Genomic DNA, 23,628 nt, shown 5'->3' with positions numbered 1-23,628 from the left:
TCACAGCTGCATCCATTAATCACAAAGGAGCATGAAACTTCATGGATTTGCGCCAAATCAATTGTGTGAAGTTCAGAACAGCAGCCGGCATTTCTGACAGTTCAAACCTCGCTACAACCCAAGGTTCAGAAGGCACTCCAAGATGTAAGTCCAACAACCAGAAGGAGGGAAGAAGCACACATGTGGGCCCAAGACTTCAGGATTTGCAAGAGATTGCAAGGATGCAAATGGGAACCTTGCAACAAGTGAGTAATACTCAGGCACAAGATCCACAATTGGTGACAGAGACAGAGATCAATAGGAGTGAAGAAAGTTAAACAGTCCCTCTAAAAATAAAATAAATATTAGTTGTAGCCCCATCTTAAAAAACTTCTGTGGCCCCACGAATACCAATAAAAGGGGAGGCAAGATGTCTAAAACCGTGGTAACATTCTTAGACTCATCACAGAAATCCAGGGTCTTAATAAATAAATATGAGGACACAGCTTCCATTGAGTTCAGTCCCAGTGTCTAGTGCAGTTAACTGACCCTTTAATTCACGATGGGCATTTCCATTTGTAGAAGGAGGTGGATTAAATTATTTTGCATGAATGCTCACATAAATGGGTGGGGTGGCTTGAGTATTAATTTCATGTTGAAATTATTCACCGCAAACAGTGGTAATTATTTTTATGTTATATAATTAGGTTACAAGGGTATGTTTATGGGAAACTGATTAGTAAATTCTTGTGTCCTTTTTTAACCATTTCAGTTACCCCTGATGAAGGGCTGTTGAGCCTGAAATGCATTGGGTGAAAAAACATGAGGTTTCCCAGGATATATTTTTAATCCCTACGTGCCATTGATAAGGCCTGGATGGGCATGCCAGTGACATTTGAAAAAGTGTGGAATAACGCTGTTTTTGAAGCAAATGGACAAAGAAAAAATAAAATCATGGATTGAACGCAAGAGGAAATTTGGCCTGGCAAAAATAAACAATCAGAAATAAAGCTCAGGTGCTGCAATACACTCTCACAACTGCCTCAAATGCCTCAAAATACCCATGGATTTTCAGCCTAGAACCAATCCTCCCGGTTATGAAGTGTTAAGTTTTAATGGGGTAAACCCATAAAATTACCCATAAAACTAGCAGTACGTTCAGGAAAGGCTCGAAATAGTCCCTATATCTTTACATTAGCATCAACAATTCACCACAAAACAGTTCCGATTAAATTCATCAGGAACACAAGTTTATTTTTAAATAGAACATTCATTAAAAGCTCTTGTAATTCAAAGCATTAATGTTCATCCATGTAACTATTTTCAATATACTTCGATTGCATGTAATATTTACAGTGCTCACAGTGTAAATAGAGGAAAAGAAGGTTTTGAGGGAAATAGGGGTGATTGGATAGGTGAGGGGCAGGGTAAAGGTGGTGTGACATAGGCACAATTTCATTTATGTACATTAGAACCTTTACAGCCTAATATAGGTCCATAGTTCCCCTATAATCATAACACATAGGTCAAAACAAAATGATTTCTTCTATTCCATTGGTTTGAGGGTATGTGGTAGTCTATGTTTCGACCCCTGATGGTGAAGGGTTGTTAGTTCCTCATTGTGGGGTCTTCGTCAGGACGAGATGGTATGTAGAGCACCTGAAATGATAAAATAGATTCAGTGCGTGTAGTGAAATGTGGCAAATCAGACAGTGGGTGACCTGAAAGGTACCTACTTGGGAAGAGGCTCTCATTAACCGATCCCGGTGGGCAGCAGACCGCTCCTTGGTATCTGTAATGAGATATGGAATCTCCAGGTTACATATAGGAAGGAGCAGTGATTGTCCTTAGAAGTTGTTGTATATACAGAGGAGACTCACTGGAATTGACGTACAACCGTTGGGGTAATTATTCTCCCAATATCAGACTTGAATAATGTCTGAAAAGTGGATATACTGTAGTGACCATAGACAAATCTGTTTCTTAAAATCTCTTGGTATGTTGCTGATTAGTCAATGAAAAAATGTCTATAATAAAAAAAATGGAGGTACAGTTGAAGAAACTAGTGCATCTAATTATTGTCTACTCTATTCTCCCAGATTACAGACAATACATAAGTTAAAAGAATAATTGAGCGGCGTCTCTATGGTTACAAGTATGCTCAAAGCGGATTTCGCCTATGCGGCATGTAAATTTTGATTGTCGCTATTAAAAAATAACAACACGTGTCTTAGATTAATAGATTGATCCTCCACCCTCTCTTATTGTGTTTAAAAGAAGGCGTATTCGTCAAAAACATCTCAACCTCCATGGTACTATAGGGCCGGAGCCTGTAAAATGCGCAAGACAACTGCGTACACTATGCCAGTAGGCGCTAGTGAGAGAATTTGTTAATCGCTGTATGAAACCATTTATCGTGTCCTTGAAATGATAGATTGTAGCTGCACATTCTAAATAGCCTATTTCTGGTGAGGCATGTGCGGCGGATAGCGGCGGTATTTAGCAGAACTCTGCTCGAGGGATTCCTGACTGATAGATCCTCTTGTGGGGCGAGAATCGTTATTGTGCATTGGGATCACTACGAAATACAACGGATTGGTCCGGAGTGGAGGGCCGGCTCTTACCCTACTCACATCTGTGTTCCGAATGACAAGCAGAGCGCCGTCGGAACCCGTGTTTAAAGCTAAACGTAAACAGGGGGCGTGGCCACGTCACGCAGTGCCGCCGCTGGATGCTGGTGAGGGGCTCGTCAATGTAGCAGCCTATTTGATGACAATGGATTTGTTATTCTTTAAGGTGTTTAGGGCTTCACGTTCTCCCTTTGAGATGTTATACTTCACATATGGTCTCATTGCGCAGATTTTCATCACGTCTCGTAGCACCACACTTTCATATGTCAAAATTCTGTGGGAGACGGGCGCTATTTTGCATGTGCAACAGTGTGTTTAACACGGTTTGCGATTCCCAATGGGGTCGCAAATTGCATCGCTCATAAATATTTACGAGCCTCTAGCAATTTGTGAGCCCAATGGGAATGACAGGCCCTCCCAGGGATGGTTATTGTCAGAAACAGTGATTCTTGTGGAATAATAGAATCAATATAGATAATAAGGAGCACAATCGCAATGGAAGGGTTAAAATGATGTCAGAGGGAGAAGAAACCACATACACCTATGGTTTTAGTTTGATACAATCATATTTTATATTTTACAGACAAAATTCTATATACAATGAAAAAAAGAAAAATGTGCGTAGTGTTCCTAGTGAGAAACAGAAACCTAAAATATTGGTGACATAATTGTGACAATTATTTGCAACTCGCAAAATAGTCCAAGTACATGGCCTATACTAAAATTGCATGCGCAATCAGGTCGCAAACGCATTTGCGCATGCAATTTTACGTCGTACATCTAGTCCTCAGTCCTGTCCAAGTAAGACACCTTTGTTATAAGGTACCACTGAAGCTAAGGATGTCTTGGCAGTCCAAACATTTTCAAAGTCCCAACTTTTTAGACTTTCTGGAGTTGCTCCTCTTGGTCACTTATAAGCATACCAAAACCTTGGGAACAGGGTTCACCAGCAGGCTCAAATCCCAATCCTTTTGCTTCTGGTTAACTAGGTACTTCAGGAAAAATGCCTCTTGCAGCTCGTTGTGTTCCTGTAGCCACATACGAGGTCAACAAAAGGATCTTTGGAGTTTACTTCTTAGTCAAGTGGGAGTGGGTTCAGCGCTTTAAGTGACCACACAGGCCTCAAACAGCAATTTCAGTCCTCTTCTGTTCATTTACAGGTCTAGAAAGGGTTTGTCTGTTCGGTGGGTGAGGTGCCACTTTTATAGGATTCACTAACCAGTGGGTGTGGGTGACTCCTGGGCACTTCCTAACCAATAACAAAATAAAGTTCCCAAGGGCAAACCTTCACACTTTCAAAGCACATCATGTTTCCTTACTACAAACTATAAAAACATGCACTATTCTGAGGCAAACACAAAACAGAAAACTTTTCTGCACTGGAGGCTAGTGTTCTGCTAGCCAGGGCTGTTTTTTAGGTAAATAGGCGGTGCTTCTCAACTACACCAAACTAGTTCTTGAACCAGGTTCCCCTTCCACCAGGCTATTGCCAAGCTGCAGATAGTCCAGGGAACAAAGGTTTCTCTACCCAGGACTCCATTTACATTAAACTATGAATAGGTAGGACTCACTCTGGTCCCTTTCAAGTCAATGATTTACGTGGTGCCTCCCCATGTGATCTTTCTGAGCTGCATTTGATGTACATATTACTGTGGCTGACATCCAGATGTGAACTCTTGTCTCTCCCATGGCCTGTGTTGCGGGACTATCTGCTTCGGAGTCTCTTCTGCTGTGACACTCAGCCTTTCTAGAGGAACAAAAGAGAGAAAAGGGCACACTTCAAAAGAAGCAAGACCCCAACATAAAACTTCAAAGACCCAGACCCTAAATCACATTTAAAGTTTGGAAATGGAGTATAATAAGGTGAGGTTGAGAACCCAAAATTTGTAATTTGCCAAGTAGCCAGATGAACTGCGTGAGAAGGGGAAGCTACTCAGTGACCAGGATTGGGGACCATGGCCTGCTAGTCTCGCTGCTGGGTAAGGAGACATCAAACAGAGAAACCAACACCACCTGCCCTGTAGCACCAGTGCCTGTCTGCTTGCCAAGACCAATGTGCCCTTTGAGGAAAAGGAGAGCATTGGACGCAGCGAGGTTCAGTGTTGAGCTCTGCCAAGAGGATTTCCTGTGCGAGGTGTACGGCGATGGCTGCCATGGCCTGAGCTGTGAATCAAGTGCAGTGCACGTACCGTTATGCCTGTATCAACTCATTGTGGTGACCACATATGCCAGAAGTGGCAGTAGAAGTGATTGTGCTGACAAAGCACCAAGGCTTTTGTGGATCTTAGCGCTGACCACATGTGCCAGGAGGGGCTGCAGGTATCGAGTACTGCAAAGTTTGGCCATTGCCTGGGAAACCTAAAGCTGCAACCTGCGGGTTGGAGCTGAAGCACGGAGACCTGTCCCGTGGACTCCGGAGGGCATCACAAGGACTTTTCTCCGTTCATGGGACCCAATCAGGACCACGAAGATCAACCTCCCCGCGATGTGTGGTGAAAACCTGGAGCACCTACAGTTGCATTTGATGTACCAATCAGAAGCGAATGTGCGTCTGGTGGGTACTGCTGTGCGTCCCACGTGGAGACTGACTCAACCGAGCAGTACTGGAGTATTGCAAGTGCCTGCAGTCAGGGCCCATGCTCAAATGCTGAACTTTTTCTTGCTGCTAGCATTGGTAAGACTTGATATGGGCCTGTTGGGCAACCAGGGGACTCACTGCTAAAGGTGCTGCAGCACCATATTTATTTATTTATAGGTTTCTATAGCGCTGGAATCGACTCCAACCGGAGTATCTCTGCGCTGCGATACCAAATAGAGTCCAAACAATATGCAGATGGGGGTAAGGTCTAGATTTTATCAGTGAACAGCAGAGTCTTCAGTTGCTTCCTGAACTTTAAATGGTCTGTGCAGAGCCTGAGGGCCAGAGGCAGTTTGTTCCACAGTGTGGGCCCCGCAACAGATAGAGCTTTCCCTCCATGTCTGTTTTTTTTTGCACGAGGTACAGCCAACAGAAAATTCTCACTAGATCTCAGCGATCTGGAGGGAGTGTAGAGGATAAATTTCTGCTCCAGATATGTAGGGCCATTTCCATTTAAGCATTTATGAATGATGCAACATATCTTGAACTTGGCTCTTTGTCGAATGCTCAACCAGTGTAGTTTTTGCAATAGGGGTTTTGATGCTGTTCTTGGGGGAGCATTTAGGACAAGGCGAGCTGCCGTGTTCTGGACCACCTGGAGTCTGTCCAGAACTCCTTCATTAGCAGAAAGGAGCAGCCCGTTACAGTAGTCAATACGACTCAATATAAGGGCTTGCACCAAAGTTTTTCTGAAGGAGTCCGGTAGCAGTGGGAATATTCTGCGCATCATGCTGATGATGTGGAAGCATGAGCCAGCTACCATATTACTGTGCTGTTTGAGAGAAAGGTCGTGATCAAGGCGTATCCCCAGATTTTTGACAATCAGTTTGGGCTCCGGGACAGTACCAAGATCAGATGGCCACCAGTCAGGGGTCCACAGTAATTTGGCGTCTCCAAACAGCATTACTTCCGTCTTGTTGACATTGCACTGTAGGAAGTTGGTGGACATCCACTGTGCGACGGCTTTCATGCCAGTGGAGAAGGAGTGTCTTATTTCTGTGGTGAGATTTTGAAAGGGGAAGAGGAGCTGCGTGTCATCCGCATATGACACGGGGATGAAACCAAATTTGCGCATCACTCTTGCCAGGGGTGCCACGTAGATGTTAAAGAGTGTTGGGCTCAAACAGGAGCCCTGTGGCACCCCTTTCGTAATCTCTACCTCAGTTGATCTGTATTTACCCATGGTGACAGTCTGGGTCCGATCCGTAAGAAAACTCCTTAGCCAGGCAAGGGCCTTGTTCTTGACCCCTACGTTCGACAACCGGTCAATAAGGATGTTATGTGACACGGTGTCGAACGCGGCTGAAAGGTCTAATAACACCAAAATTACTGAGTAGCCTTTGTCCTGAAACATATGCAGATCGTCAGTGACAGACAGGAGGGTGGACTCTGTACTGTGTTTCGGCCTAAACCCAGATTGGGAATAGTCTAGGCCGCCAGCTTTCTCAATGTAGCTGGATAACTGACGATTAACATACTTCTCAGTGAGCTTTCCCAAAAAAGGCAGCAACGAAATAGGTCTAAGATTAGACAAGTCATTCCAAGGAGTTGTGGTGTTTTTCCTGATTGGTCTGACCAAGGCCTGTTTCCACTGCTTGGGGACAGATCCTGTAGAAAGGGATAGGTTAACAATTTTTTCGATGGTGGGAGATAGGATTCCGAGCAAGGCGGGCATGAGTCTTGCCGGGATGATGTCATCAGGGCTTCCACTTTTAATCTGCGCCATGAGCAGGGATACCTCTTTGTGAGTGATAGGGGGGAAGAGGTCTAAAGTATGAGGGCCACTATCAAGTTCTGAATCCTGAAAGATAGGGACTGTATTTGTAGTCAAGATACTGTTCGCATTGACTATTTTAGCATAGATAAGATCGATTTTGTTGCAAAAAAATTGCGATATATTGTCGCAAAGTAGTTGTGACGAAGTGTCTGCACTCTCACATACTGTAGGATTGGTGAAAGAGTGAAGGACCTGGTATAATACTCTGGGAGAGTTATCTGCAGCCGTGATAAGATTGGTAATATGGGTTTTTCGCGCCGTTCTGATAGCTTTGTGATATATACTTAGGGCGTCCCAGTAATGTTTCCTATCTGTTACCAGATGGGTAGATCTCCAAATCTTTTCTAATTTCCTGGCTGCTTTCTTGAGATTCCTGAGCTCTTCAGAGAACCAGATCTCTTGTTTTTTAGCTACTTTTCACTATTTCCTAAGAGTCAGAGTGGGCTCTTTAGTAAGGCCTACTAGAGAGCATTTGATGAATGTGGCCACCAGTGAATGGAGAATAACTATGACCACATTGCAAGGAAGAGGGTGGGGTATGGATTTGCCAGTTAAACACTAGACTCCCAACCTTAAGGGAATTGTGTTATTGCTTACAAATGTCACAATACTTCTTTGAATGCATAGAGTTAGAAATAAAATACTTGTTTATAATATAAAAACAAGTATTTGACTAGACCTTGATTTATTGATATTACTGAGTTCACTTTGAGTTATGAGCTGTGTTCACTACACTAATCTGTGACTACCCCAAACTCCCCCTATCCCCCAGGAGCCTCTAACTGCTCGTCCACAGCTACTACTGAGAGTCAAGTGAAGAAGGGGAACTTGGCCAAGTTGCTCAGGAGCCACAGTAGGTCAGGCCCCGGGATATTAGGATATCCCGGGGCCTGACCTCAACCATCACGGTTGGGCTAAGTAACACCTCCATGTCCCTTGGCCCTCTGAAAGAGTCCCTGACACTTGTTAAGTGACATCCCAAAAATATATCCTTATGCCTCCTTGCATAATTCTGTGCCATTTGTGTCCAAACATTTACTAAGAATGCAGAATCCATGGTAAAAACTTGACTGCGAATGCACAGGAACAATAGAATGCAAGCAGCTGTTGTTAACAGTTATTTTGTTTAAATACGTTCTTGTACCAAAAATTGAGGTGAGAATGCATGTTTCACTAAAATATAATGAAAGAGGACAGAATTGTGTTTTGCCTATTTGTATGAATTCTCATATATTTTTGCTGCAATTTTGTGAAATCATCAATGTCATCCACCACAATAAAGCTCGGCAGCTCATCTTTAGGCAAGTGAGGAAATTGTGTTACACCTCACATCTACTTTGACCATCTTGACTAGACTGCACAAGTCCCCATCTGTCCTTCTTTTTCTCCAAGGGCAGCTTCTTCTCCTTCAGACTATAGCTTCCAGCTTGGCCTAAAGCTCGTTTTTGTGTGCATTGCGTCTGGTGGACTGCCAGCTCAGAAAGGCTTGGACTATTGTAGCCCAAATGACTCCCAGCCCTAGAAGTACACTAAAGAGTTTTGCTTTGGTTGGGCCGCCACCTGCCTTCTCCTGATTTTGGGCTTCCTCATTAATCTCTGAGATAGTCTGTAGCTGGTAGACCTTTTCCACGGAGGGCGGTTCAGAAATCCTCCTCCTTGGACTTCCTGCTCAACTTCAGCCCTCTCCGCTTGCACATAGTCCCTTATAATTTAATTCGGTACCTGAACTTTCTCCAGCTTCCCTTCTTGAGCAATTACGAGTCAAATGCCTCTCACCCAGATTTTCCTCCTAAAATGCTTAAGCCATTGTTTTCACACCTCATTAAAGAAAAGTACTGACAAGGACCAGCTGCTGGCAGCTTAATACAAATCAGCATACTGGAAATTCAGGTAAACAAAGTCACCCTTTGCAAAAAGTCACTTTCCATAAATATTCTTTAAAATTCTGATTCATCACAGAATTGGATTTTTAATAAACATTAAAATAGTAGGTGAATTATTGTGGTAGTTTGTTTGAACCAAGAGAGGATTATAATTTTATTCTAAGTGTTAGCTTTTCCAACAGGATAGATACTACCCTTTTACAATGAAAACATCTTTAGGGGGCTAGTCACTGCCAACTCTAAGTCCTTGCATGTAACACTTTTAAATACCAGGTACCATATCTTGTGAGCTACAAGGCCTACATGGAGTGGTTTACTTAATATCTAAAAGTAGGGTTCTTTCTGTCACAAATAGTTATTTTGACTGGTTCGCCTACAGTTTTCAAATGTTTAACATATAGGTAAGACTATAGCCATGTTTTCTTCATCAGTCTATTGAATGGCACAACGCCTTCTGTAGGCCAAAGGTGACAGTATCCTTCCCATGCCATTGGCATATTTACTACACCATATACTATGGGCTTACTGGAAAGTAAAAATGCCAATTAGTGGACAGCCAATTTTACCATGATTAGGGGTTCACATACACTGGGGCCTGGACAGCAGTGCCCTAGTGCACAGAGTTTAAAATAACAGCAGCACCAGTCAACAAAATGGGGGCTGCCATGCCAAAAGGGCCATTTTCTTATACACAGGATCAAGCAACCTCTTGCCAGTGAAGGACTACAGGTAACCTTTCAATGGCATGGTTTCAGTGGTTTGAAAGAAGAAATACTTGAGTTGTAAAACCAATCTCTAAATTATTAGTAAGGCTCCTGGTTTTATGGTATTTCATTTTTTAACACTTCCGTCTGTACTTATCCATATTTATGTTGTGTTTAGTGAACAGTTGGGGTGATAATACGTATATTTCTGCATTTTTTTAACTGATAAACTCATACTTTGAGGCCTGTCTAGTTTTAGCACATTACACAGCCCAAAAGAATAAATAAACGCGCATGAAAAAATGTGCATAGTAGCACAAAAATATGTTGTGATATGCAGTAATTTAAGCAAATCTCATTGAGCTTTGTAACTCCCCATGCTGCTAATATGTACATCTACTAGCCTGAAAGTCATCAATCTGAGCATGGAGAGTCACTCAAAAGAAGCCATTTTATCTGTATTTTTTCACTTTTAAAAAAAAATACAGGCAGGAAACACAATGTTTTCTGTCTGCATTTATCTGCAAAAATCAGTAAAAACGGAAAATAGGGAACCCTTAACCCCTTGCATGCCTGGCGAATTTTCACTCTGTGCGGGTTATTTACATAGTGGGCGGGATTCAGACGGCCACCCTCCATCATAAGCACACGCCCACCGTGACTCATGACGGCCAGTGGCCGTCATGAGCATGCAAGGGGTTAATTATTACCCTTTTCTACGGTCATTATTGATTGTAAAAGTATTAATGGTATGATTTGGGATTTTATCTTTGGACTTTGGAAACTTAAGAAAGGAATAAGGAAAACTGAAATATGGTTAAAAACGAAAGACCATGATACAGTACTGCTAAACGAAAGCATGCATTTCAGGGGGAAGGGAGGTCATCCCATCGTGAGACGTACAGAATGGGGCAGAAATCATTTATGTTGATTAGACAAATGAGGGCTACATTTTCAAACAGTGTTATGTAGCCGTGGGGATAGCAAATACTGAGGATGCGTTAAACTGGAATAAGAGGTCTTACTCATAATATGTTGCAAATGTTATAGGCAATATCTTTAAATGGAAGGGACAGATTACAGACAATCCTGTGGACCACTGCTAAAATGGTAGAATATCTTCAAGATCAATCTCTTAAAGAGTGATGTACCAGCAAATAAACATATCACCAAAGGTAAACTGTGAAGACATATTTAATCATCCCAAACAGTGGAGAAAGTGAGCAAATTTCGGTGCAGGTGTTCCTACAGAATAAGAGTCCATGAAAATAGATTTGTTACATGCAGACCAGAGGTGGCATAAGGAGATTCATCATAAAAAGGGCGGAATTGCATTATCAGATTGAATAATTTTAAAAATGCATGTGAACAACAGATTGAGGTTGTGTAGTTTTCACGGTGATTGGAAAAATGGGTGAACTACAGGGGGTATAAGATGTCAAATGTGCTGTGATTTGCTATGTTATCTATTTATGTGAGGATTCTAAAACATATTCCTTGACCGGTGAACATTTTAATCTCATCAGATATATCATTGTGTTGTTTTGGTACATATCAATAGATTTTACATCTGTTAGACATGTTGTGGCTGTTGACTGGGAAAGAATTAAAGCCCTACCTCTGGACTAATGAAAATGTTCCATTCTTTAAGATTGGATTTTACTACATTAACTTCCAAAGACTCACCCTGGTAGTCTGAACCTTTACACTAACTAATACACTATTTGATAAAGAGTGAACCAGAATGCTACAGTCTAACATCTTTACTTCACACTGACGGCTTGATTAGGTGGTCACTATAAATCTGCTTTCTCCTACTGGATACAGTAAAGCTGAATTTGGCATAATGTCCACTGGCAAAATTAACCCTTGTGGTATTGTTACTTACAAATACATCCCATGGATGACAGATTTAATGCATACAGCAGGAATCAGAATGCCTTGAAATAATGTGTATATCTTATAACTAGATCATGTGTTTAGTTGGGAATGTACTGTTGTTTCATTTGGAGAAATTAGGTATCCTTAGCATGTAAACATTCAAGGGGAAGAGATCCCTGCAGGGAATGCGCTCATCTCTAATTATGGTGGGCAATTTGGGTGCTGCTCCATCAGGAGATCAGTGGAGTGGGATTCTACCTATCTAGCCAGCCGTTTACCAAACAATAAATGATCTCTGAGTAAAGTTGCTGACGGCAGAAAATGGACATTATACCAATGAGGGCTGCACAGGTCCAGATTACATTCTAAGATATTCTTCTGAAAACTTCAGTTTTAGCACCAATTGTTTTGAGCAGTACCAACTGGAAATTGTAGTTCATTAAGTCACATTGATGGGATTACTTTGCTGTCTGTCTGCATTGGGCCTCTTTCAAAACCCTTGAGCAGGTTGAGGCTGATAGCTGTTACAGGTTATGGCTCCACAAGTCTAGATACCAGGGGGCATATTACCAAGGGCCTTATCGCCGCTTTAGCTGGAATTTTTCCCGCTAAAGCGGCGATAATTTTATCGCCCTATTACCTAGCTGTCGTTAACACCAGTTAGCGACAGCTAGTAGGAGATAATAATAATAATAATAAAAGGGGTCTTATCATGCGCAAACTTAGCCCAATGGGCGTCAAGGCGCCTAATTCAAAATCCAGCTCATAACATGGACCCTACAGCTCAACCTGTGTACGCTCTCGAGAAGCACCACGTTTTAAGGGCCTTTTTAAACAGTGCTAGAGAAGGTAAGGTCTTCATCTCCATCGGCAAGATGTTCCAAAGCTGAGGAGCAACGACGGAGAAGGCTCTGGCTCCCCATCTGGTGAGCTTAAAGCGGGGGACGACAAGTTGGAATAGTCCCGAAGAGCGCAAACACCTTGTAGGATGGTACCGGGTAAGAAGGGAGCTGATAGCGCCTTTAGATCCATCCTCGAGTGCTCTATAGGTCATACACAGAATTTTGAAATAAATTCTGTGTTGGATAGGCAGCCAATGAAGGTCTCTCCTCGCAGCAGTGGCACAGGAGGCCCTGGGAAGATCCAGGACAAAGCGTGCAGCAGCATTCTGCACGATTTGCAGTCGATGTATAAGGCCCTTGTTGGATTCCATGTAGAGAGAGTTGCAATAATCCAACCTGGAGCCAACAAGGGCGACTGCAATCTGCTTGCGTGCTTGGGGAGACAAATAGCTGCGAATTCTGTTGAGCGTCCTGATCACGCCCCAGCAGGTCGAGACAGTCCGATTCACCTGTAAGGACATCGAGAGCGAAGTGTCGAACACTACACCCAGATTTCTGGCAGACTGAGAGGGAGTGGGGCAGATGCCAAGAGAGGGGGGCCACCACTCACTCGATAGCGATCATCTTGGGGCCCGCTTTGCATGTCAGCGATATTTATCGTTGATGAAATGCAAAGTGGGCGTGCCAAGATGTTAGCGACTGTAAACAGTCGCTAAAATCGCTATCTCCTATTACCTACAAAGGCGTACTTTTGGAAATATTCGCGCTAAGCGCGAATATCTCCAAAAGCTAACGCCTGCCCAGAGCAGTTCCTAGCCCTGTTATCCAATGGTAGGAGGATAACATGGCTAAGAGCAGTAGCTCTGTAATGCATGAATATCGCTGACTTTTCAGCGATATTCATGCATTTCGGCCGATTTTCATCGCTTTTGAGATTAACCTTGATAATAGCAAGGTTTATCTGCGATAAAAATCGGCGGAGCTCGGCGATAATAATATTGCTGCTAACCGTGTTAAGCGATAATTATCGCTTAATCTTGGTAATATGCCCCCAGGTTTCCACAGTCTAGCTGAAACCTCAAGCTTTGCTGTGAAAACTTGAGAGCAGCACCAACCAAAAAACCCTTCCCATTGAGGTCACATCATGGCAAGATGGCCTCAGATGTTTGTCCCAGTCAAAACTGAAGAAAGTCCATTTTACTATAAAAGATGACTATTGACTTCTTGGTCTCTACCAAGGCTCCCAAACTGCTTGACCAAAGATAATAGCTGGAGGCAGTGTCACCCACTTTTCTGCTAAGATGTCTTTCCTGTCCTACATGCCTCGGGGACCCCGGGAGGACTGATAACCTGACCCTTAAAAAGCATCTCAACATTTAATTAGAAGGGAAAGGAGGAACCAACTCTTTGTCCTTTATCCTAGCAGTTACAGAGAGAGGTCTCTTCCTCTGCTTTCTTTTCCAAGTCCAGTTGTGTTCTCCAGTATCTGAGGTAGCAGTCTTTCTTATAGAATTAACTAGCTACTGATTGTTGCTAAGACCTCAGCCCACCAAGGAAGGTCCCATACTCAGGTAAGCTCTCTTTTGCACTGAGTCCTCTAACTATACCACAAAATAATTCCAAAAAGCACTATTCTGAGAGGTTTCTAAAATGGCGAGACACCATGGTCGCTGTTCATCAGCCTGTCAGCACTCTTCAGGGAACTAGATGCATTGTCAAGGAAGAAGAACTTACTTCAATTAATGGCTTCAGCTTGAAGTGACCTGGGACCAGTTCTATTTTATGGTTCAATACATTTTGTAATTTGAAAACAAACATTAGGGTAACTTTAATATATTGTAATATATTCCTAACCACACAGTTGAGCTTGAATGAATGGCCACCTTAAATGGCACACAGCATATTGCTACAAAGACAAAGTGGTTTTTCCTCTTGATTAAAAATTACGCTGTCTCTTGGATTACAGAAAGTGTATAATTTACATCTAAAGTAAACAACATTCTGTGTAATAGATACCGGTTCATTGTTATTATTAATTATGAAACATAAAATTCAACAAAATACTAACTCAAATTGAATAACATTATTCTTTGTCTTTCTAGCATCTACTATTGCACACTGTGTACCAGCTGTCTGCAATGGAGGAGAAGTTCTGGACTCAACTACATCCTCCCTGTGATTGTAATCAGCGTTTCAGTTTCAATTTTTTTAGACTGTTAACAAAATATGCACATGTGGTGCAGTTCTGAAAACAATAGTCACTTTATTTAGGTACTGTTGTAATAAACTATTTTTAACGACTGTATATACCTCTGTAACAAGACTTTGTAGAAAAGGTTCCATCGCCTTTGTTGTCAAGATGTCCTGTTTAACATGTACATGATAACTATGGTTTACATAGCTCTGGCTTGGAATCAAAGGTGTGGTCCATTGCTGATGGCTCTGCCACATAAGTAACCTAACTTTTGCACACTGGATCTTTTTAAGTAAAATGGAATGAGTTTCTTTTTTGTATAATTACAGTTGCATTATTTGTAACTGATTGGTTTTTGAGCACAAGGAAGCATTAATGTAAAGATGTCAGTAATAAAATCTTACATATGGTATTATCAAATGGCTTTTCTTTTAATTTTATTAGCAAGCGCAAGTGGTTATATAGTCAGCTAAGAATGAGTCAAATTTTGTAGCTCTAACACAAGGGCATCATTATTCAAAGATTCTAATCATCAATTTACAATGCATAACGGACAGTCTGAATAATACACTAGGCCCACATTTTTAGAAATCTCCTATGGAATACTGTAACGACCGGATTTTCGGACCAGATAGAATCAGCTCACCAAGACACCACGAACCCGGCCGAAACATAACCACCTCCCTCCTCAGAACCTTCTTACCACGGTACCTGGGTACCTACCTGAGGATGGGGAATTAGCAATATACAAGCTTAGATCCTCTAAAAAACCACCAAATCCATAGGGATTACTAAAAACAATCACAAATCGCTACGGAATTCCATATTCTACACCACACTCGTATCTTATAGTCTCGCGGCAACGTAGGCCCAGACTAGGCTACCCTGGGGCAGTTCTGATTACTTACCATTACACACTGACCACAATCAGTGCTCACACATGCCACAATCCTGTGGGTATATACATTGACCACAATCAATGCTCTCATTAATGCCACTCTCTCTAGCAGCAATCTCACTACGCACCGTATCCTCCCGGTGCTCTCACAAGCCACAATCCTGTGGGTATACACATTGACCACAATCAATGCTCTCACTAATGACACTCTCTCTAGCGGCAATCTCTGTCCTATGAATACCTTCAGCTCTATCTCTCTCTGTTGGGAAGTTTCTCTATATATCTAATATCTACTGGAAATGTAATATTATAGGTTATGTGATAGATAGACAGTTCAATCCTCTCACACAAGAATGGACAAATCACAATATGCAAAGGTTATTCTCTGATTTAGGCGCTCCCTGCTCCCTTGCTCAGTTACCACTTATCCGGACGGGGAACACATCCGTCCACATAACAGCATCTGACTAGAAGAAAGGTTAGTTTAATCAAGAAACAACACTTGCACAGCTGTTCACTAAGAACTGGGGTCCCTTTATTACACACTAGCAAATTATAACATCACAATAACTAGCAATCTAGGCATAGCCTGAAAAGTACAGGGGAATAGACACATCTAAGGAATACATAAAGCTTTATTACTAACACATTCACATATAGCTGACAGGAACTGTAGATAGCTAAAAGGGGAAATGGATTATAACAGACTGCACACTGCTGAAAGAAAAGGGATTAATCAATGCAACAATGCAGTAGGGAATATAGCCTTAGGAAATAAAGGAAAAGATATATATTATATATATATATATATATATATATATATATATATATATATATATATATATATATATGGGCACTAATATAACAGGACAGATAACACCTGATTATTATGAAGTCTTGTTCTAGCTGTCATCTGGGTCCCTCTTTCGTCTGTGCCTTGGCTCATCTCAGATTCTCCCCATCACTCTTGGACACACATCTGCGCCGATCACTCTGCACTGGATTCCTATCTCCCACGAACTGTCTTCACCTTCCAACTTCAGTCTAATGATATAGTTTCTGCCGCTCTGATAACCGTTCACTCCACTAGCTTCTTCACTCTGTCTGATTGTTCCAGCTCCAATGTCCAACTCACTCCAGCTGCTCCCACAGGCTAATCCATGATATAACTTCAGTCTCTTCCAAAAGGCATCACTCCAAACTCCAACTGTTAACTGCCTGCTCCAACTGATCACAACTCCTTCTGACAAGTAACTGCTTCTGACTGCTTTCTTCAGCTCCAAAAACCATCTGCCTTCTACCATTCCAAGGTTCATCTAACTGCTCTCTCTCCAGCTCCAAAGACCATCTGAACTCTCTTCAGCTCCAAACACCATCTGACTGCTCTCTTCAGCTCCAAACACCATCTGAACTCTCTTCAGCTCCAAACACCATCTGACTGTTCTCTTCAGCTCCAAACACCATCTGACCCCTCTGCCTCTCTGCACTTCGCTAATATGGAATGCTCTCCCCTAATGGAAAGTTCCAGTCAGCAGCCTGCCGCCCATCAGATCCCTGCACCACTCCGCGCCAAGGACACACACCCAGCCGGCCGTCCTTTTGTGGTGTCTTCGACACAAAGAAAAATACAGTCTACTTATAAGGGCCGGCCCAGGCCGGATCTCTCCAAGTGAACAACACCTCATAACTAAAACATCACACTTGATCTACATGCATCTCAGTCTGCAGAGGCAGAAAGCAAAATGGAGTCTCTCTGGTTCTGGGCCTTGTAGGCCCGAAAAGGATGAAATAGACACTTAGCTCTATACACAAACCCTACCAATAGGTAATATAAAGTCAGAACTACAGGATCCACCCTCTACTATAGGTAGAATGATGAAAGGACACATAATTATGTCAAAGCCAATAGGCAATAGATGGATTAGAGTCAGAAATAAGGGATCTATCATCATATAAAGCGGCTATCCTCTAGTTTATGCTTCTAGGTCTGAAAAGAGGCCTGAAAAGGACCAAAACAAGCTAAGAATAGGGATCTAGGATGGTAGCAAGCTAAAGTCACCATCACTCAGAAATAGAACCAAAAACCCGGTCACCACAAATACACAAGTATTAAAAGTGAATGCGAAAATCGTGTATATGATGTAATCCATTACGAATCCAACTATCATAAATTAACCAAATAATGTATACAAAATGAATAGCATGACCCGCATTATCTAAGAGGCGCAAGAGGTGATGTGAGGAGGTCTCTACGTGAACTTTGTATACACATGATACCTCTGTGCATTCTTACCCACACTTTAGAAATAAGTCCTTATTTTCGGATTTATTATGTTTCTGTTCACCTTTGAAGCTCTATCATGTGATTTATTGCACAAAATACCCCCTAGCATATGTTTTAAGGATATTGCAGGTCACAGAGGAGTTTCTTGGCAATATAGAGGCATAGCTGTAAAGGCCGAGTTTCTTTACAAAGTCACTGAACTCTGAGGTAACTTCAAGTATTCTTTTTACCATTAGGTATATTTTATTCCTTATAAAATATGGTTATATGTAGACATTATTACTTACCCATTATCCTTTTTCAGATTTTGGTCTCTATCCTTCTCATGAAAGATATTCTCAGTAGCAGACATGAAGAATAAATGTGAATTTTGTACTGTGAAAAAATAAACACACCCATATGTAGTTTGCAATTTTTCACAACCACATATGTTAATGCAGTTTGAGGGGCTCATTTTGATGGTGGGCGGAATTCCTTCTGCCCAACACTGACTTTGTCCTGGGACCGACCGACTCATATCAATGCGACCGAACAGAGTTCGGTCGCATGCTCTCTTTCCTCAACAGGAGCTTGTGTTACGGCCGTAAACTGGCCATAACACAAGCTCCCATTGAGGAAAGGGAGGTGCAGTTAATCCCTGCACCCCGTGGCTGCCACAAGGAGCAGAGATCAACAGGTGCGGCCTTCAAGCGGAGGCCGTACACCAAAGGGGTCCATGCTGGCGGCCCCCAAACATGCATTCTGAAATGGTTCCTTGTCGGACAGGCCGGCATGGAAACCATGTCTGAAACCGTACATTGTAATCTCAAGGACAGAAAGGACCACCCTAGAGATTACTAACTGGCTTCCGACTGGCAGAAGGGCTCTCCCAGCCCATTGGATAACTGCCGGAATGACCAGCTGGTTTACTTTCCGACCGCCTCCATCATATCGAGGTGATTGGAAAGTAAACCGAGCGGCCAATTATGATGTGGCCCGAAATGGCTCCGACTTGCGGTTGGAGCCTTTACGGGCCACGTTTTAAAATGTGTGGTTACTTGCAGATGAAATCCCTGCTTTCTTGTAATGAATCAAGAAAAATAATAGTACTATCATAAACATATTTCAATTAAAAATGATCAGAAGTAAGTTCAAAAGCTAATGTTCATTTTCTTTGCTTAAGTAACATTTGCAATTTGGCTATCTAACCAGCCTTTCACGTAGTCTGCTGGCAGCAGGTACTGTGAAGTCACAATTTAAAACTTAACTCTTACAAGTTCTTACTGTAATGTATGTTTGCTAGTGGTATTACAGTAATTAACGACTGAACTATGTGTAGTAAGGAAATTGGGGCCAGATGTAGGTAAGTATATTTTACCGATTCATAAATACCGAATTTTACCGATTTGGTATTTATGAATCGGTAAAATAGAAGAGGGGAGATGTAGATAGAATCGGTAATTGAATTACCGATTCTGTAAGAATCGGTATTTACCGAATCGGTAAATACCGAATCGGTAATGCCCATTGATTCCTATGGGCATTGAAGCCCATAGGAATCAATGGGCATTACGGAATCGGTATTTACTGATTCGGTAAATACCGAATGTTGCAAGGGTGCAGGGGGTGTCACTTTGACACCCTCTAGCACCCCGATTTCAGGCATGTGGGACAAGTGGCACACAGACATGCCCTAAGGGCATGTCTGTCTGTCACATGCCATAGGTGTGCATGCACACATGTGCATGCACACCTGGAATCGGTATTTTACCACCCAATTGGATTGAGTGGTAAAATATCGATTCGGTAAGGCATGTGGGACTCAGAAGACTCCCACCTACATCTCAAAATTACCGATTCGGTAATAAAGACCGATTCGGTATTTAACCGATTCGGTAAATTTACCGATTCGGTAAATTTACCGAATCAGTAAAATAGGCCACCTACATCTAGAATAGCCATTTACCGGTCGGTAACGGCCGAATCGGCTGTTACCGGTCAGTAAATATCGACCTACATCGGGCCCCAAAAGACATATTTTACACAGACAGTGAACGCTTCAATGTATTATAAACATTTAATACTGTTAGTTCACTATAATTTCATCAAGGACTTATAAATGAACCATCAGACCCTCGTGTCACACCCAGTTTCGAAACCTGGTTAAGCATGAGTACCCCACTACAGTGCATGGCGTGGAAGAGTTTAAAACCCTAAAGTCCTTAGATGTGTTCTATTTATAATAATTCCTGGGTAAGGCAAAGAATTTGGAATTGGCATTTCCATGTGCATAAACATCCCAGGCGACAGTGCTTCGCCTAGGCGCAATGATAAACAATGCATTTAGATTCCTGGAAGTGCTCAGTTTTCCCAGTGAATAGACCCCTGAAAGAGGCACTTAAAGCCATTCTTTCATAACAAAGGTATATAATAAAAAAACATTAGACCTCAAGACATCCTACACCGGGCTTGCATGGTAGCTACACATTAGAGACTACAGTTGTTACTGAAATTATGCGCACGTGCAACCCAATTAACAAATGTCAAATTTAGGTTACCATACCTAGCTTTCTACATCAGTTTTCAGGACACTTGGTCAGTTTTTATGGTAGATGCAATCAATGCAAAACTAATTAGGCTATTTCTCAAGTCACCATATGCATCGGATGTCAGTCAAAGGTCCATTAGAGGAGGAACTCTTTACGTTCAAGGAAGCTAAAATGGCCATAAGCAAAATAGTCCCTGCAAAGGCTGCAGGCCCGGGTGGCATACCAGGCGACCCTTTTCTTGCTGATCGTGTACAATGCACACGCTATATTTTAATATTATCCAACGCCATAGCTAAAGGTGTGCCTGTCTTAGCGACATGGAAGTCTGCTGAAATAGTCCCAATATACAAAAAAGGGAGACAGGGTTGACCCCGGTAATTATTGACCAATAAGCTTGATCGATGCCATGCAAAAGGTATTTGGTCAGGTGCTATTGCAAAGGATCCAGGCATGGTCCGAAGAAGGGGACATTCTTTCCCAGTTTCAAGCGGGTTTTAGAGTAAAGACTGGGACAATGGATCAAGTTTTCAGATTCCTTCTGATTTACTGGAAGGTTGTTGTACTAGGCAAAGGCAGTCTTTACTTAGCATTTATTGATCTGAAGATTGCCTTTTACCTGGTGCCTAGATCCAGGATATGGGCCATGCTCGGACAAATGGGTATGCCCTCCTTTGTCCTCAACTTATTAATCTGGTTGCACGAAGGGACCTTTGCCCAGGTTAGGTGGGGAGACCAGAGTCAACTTACCGGGCGTATCCCTGTCAAGCGAGGTGTAAGACAGGGCTGCGTCTTGGCCCTTACCCTGTTCTCCCTATATGTGAATGGGGTAGTGGACTTCCTCTTAGAGGAGCCAATGGATTCACTGACCCTGGGGGGGGGAGATACCAACCCTGTTGTTTGCGGACGACACACTGTTGATATCTAAGACCCCGGCAGGGCTACAGCGTCTAGTTGACAGATTTCATCTCTTCTGCGAAACCCGGGCCTTATCATAAATGCCAGCAAAACCAAATTTATGGCCTTCAACCTTCATAGGGCATGCAGGAAGGGCCCAATTTTAGGAGGGATTCCTCTCAAAAAGGTTGATAACTTTGATTACTTAGGCGTAAGGTTCTCCGATAATATGTCATGGAGGCCGCACCTGGGCAAGTTGCTGATGGCCCACAAGCGTACGGCAGGTGCAGTGGCTAAAGAACACCGCCTTTCCCACACAAGACCTGTAGCCCCAGCCCTCCAGATATATAATGCAAAGGTGGTCAGTGCTGCCCTATATGGTGCCGAAGTTTGGGGATACGATAAACTGGATGAGCTTTCCATTGAAGAAAATAATATATATATATTTTTTTAAACACCTTTATTAACATGGACCAAGTCATTCACAGCATTTCACCTACAACCCCCCGGGCCGGCAATGTGGTAATGATGTAATGATGCATATAGACAATAAACAGTCAATCCGAAGTACACAGCCTGATGCCGTCAACCCGGGGGTACGGCGGCGCTACATCACCTTACAGTGGGCAGTCCAATCGCGAGCTTCTGTCGGTGCTATGACGGTGCATATGGTAGTACCTCCACACTCACAGAAGGTAGTATATGTAAGTCGTATGCTGTAAAGCCAGAAATGCAGGTGTATTTTGTATTTTATGCCCCCCCTCCCCCTGCAGTGGGCTTCCCTCCCCCCCATATTCAAACTGGAAAGAAAACTCCCATAGAACTCCCCCCCTCCCTCCCGTTATCCTACCCGTTCACTGACCCGTCTGTTATTGGCGGTGTCTTGTGTTGGTGTCCGCCTCTCTCTCCCCAGATGTTTCTCCTTCTGAGTAGGCCGGGTGAGTGTCGACCTTGCCCTGTGTGACCTCCCCTGTGTATTCTCGTCTGTCTCTCGCCACAGGACAGCTAGGTTTCAATACTCCACCCAGCCGTCGCCATGTCTCCCTAATCAATGTAGCCCCCTCCTCGACTGAGGTCTCATGAATGTATTGTGTGTGTGTCAGCTATTGTGTATCCTCCCTCTCCGCCCGCTGTGTGTCCACTGTGTCCTCCCTAGCGTTTCTGAAGATGTTATATAAGCCCCAGAAGTTCTTCGGCCTGCTGGTGGGAGGGAGGAGCTCGCTGTAGTGTTCCGCTTGTGTGCAGCAGTATACCATGTCCCTGGCCCATCGTTTTTTGGTCGGGTCAGTCCTCTCATCCAGCACTGCGCCACCGTACGTCTCGCCAACAGCAGTCCCATATCCGCCAACCTTCTACACGCCACCGGCAGGGGTTTCGAATAGCCCAACAGTGCCAAAGCCGGATCGATCGGCAGTTCATCGTCTAGTATCTCGCTTAATTCCGAAATGACTGCCACCCAGAACTCATATATCTTGCGGCAGCCCCACGCCATGTGTAGGAAGTCCGCCACCGGTGCGTGGCAGCGCTCGCATTCAGGGGATTGTCTGAGGCCATAGCGATGCAAGCGTTCAGGGGTGTAATAAACTCTCTGTAGGAATTTAAAGTGTACCTACCTGTGTCGTCCATTCAGAGACACTTTTCTAGTATTGGCACAGCAATATGCCCACATCGAATCGTCTATTTCCGTCTCGAGGTCAGTCTGCCAAGCCAGTCGGGCCTTGGAAGGCTCCTGCGCTCTGTAAGAGACAATGCTCTTGTACAGATGCGTCGTCAAATGCCGTGGGGACGCTGTAGCTATGACGTACGAGAGTTCTGGAATATCCGGTGGCTCTGCTAGATCTGGGCCTAGGACGTCTCTCAAGGCACTCCTAAGTCTGTGGAATTGGAACCGCTGTAACAGTGTCGGGCCCTCAGCACCAAAATACATCCCCCTTACCCCGCTATTTTTTGGACATGGGTAGGCAGTCGATAAGGGACATAGCCAGGCTGCGCTCTTTACTATTCTGGGCCCGCATTAGGAGGACACCTGAGCTCTCAACATACGCAGAGGCACTCAATGAGGTTATTAGCCTTGATACTGGGGAGAAAATAGGCTGGATACGTGATACCAAAAATATGCTTTCAGCAAATGGGCTCAGTGGTTGCTGGGTCAGCCAGGAACCCCCAAGGAGGGAAGATCTCATACGCCTCTACTGGGAATGGGTGGACCAACATGATATTAGAAGAACTAACATTGGTAAATTGACAACCGAGTTCTACTTACATAAACAAAGTAGATACTTTGAACCCTACCTGGACTTAATTAAAGTGCATAGAGATAGAATACTCTATATGCACTTCAGGTACGGCTCCCTCTCAGTAGGGGAAGTGACGGTAAAATGGTCCACCAATAACTGAAAAGATTGCCCTAGTTGTCAGGCCCCTGTTGAAAGCATTGCACACATCCTGTTTGCCTGTCCAGTGTACAAACTGCTGCGAGAAAAATGGTTGAGCCCG

General features: G+C 43.2%; 1 protein-coding gene across 1 annotated transcript in view; it reads left to right on the top strand.

Moving 5' to 3' along the window:
* GRM3 (glutamate metabotropic receptor 3) overlaps positions 1 to 14,921 on the top strand; it is a 1,262,213-nt gene extending 1,247,292 nt beyond the window's left edge. Inside the window, exon 7 of the mRNA XM_086919750.1 lies at positions 14,437 to 14,921. Within this exon, the coding sequence (XP_086775876.1) occupies positions 14,437 to 14,513 (77 nt within the window). The 3' untranslated portion in view covers positions 14,514 to 14,921. The remainder of the gene's footprint in view (positions 1 to 14,436) is intronic.
* Positions 14,922 to 23,628: the final 8,707 nt, after the last annotated feature.

This window comes from Lissotriton vulgaris, chromosome 1_1, assembly GCF_964263255.1.
Source record: "Lissotriton vulgaris chromosome 1_1, aLisVul1.2, whole genome shotgun sequence".
Lineage (NCBI taxonomy): Eukaryota > Metazoa > Chordata > Amphibia > Caudata > Salamandridae > Lissotriton > Lissotriton vulgaris.
The sequence above is the reverse complement of the archived record's forward strand: the minus strand, read 5'-3'. Positions and strand labels throughout refer to the sequence as shown.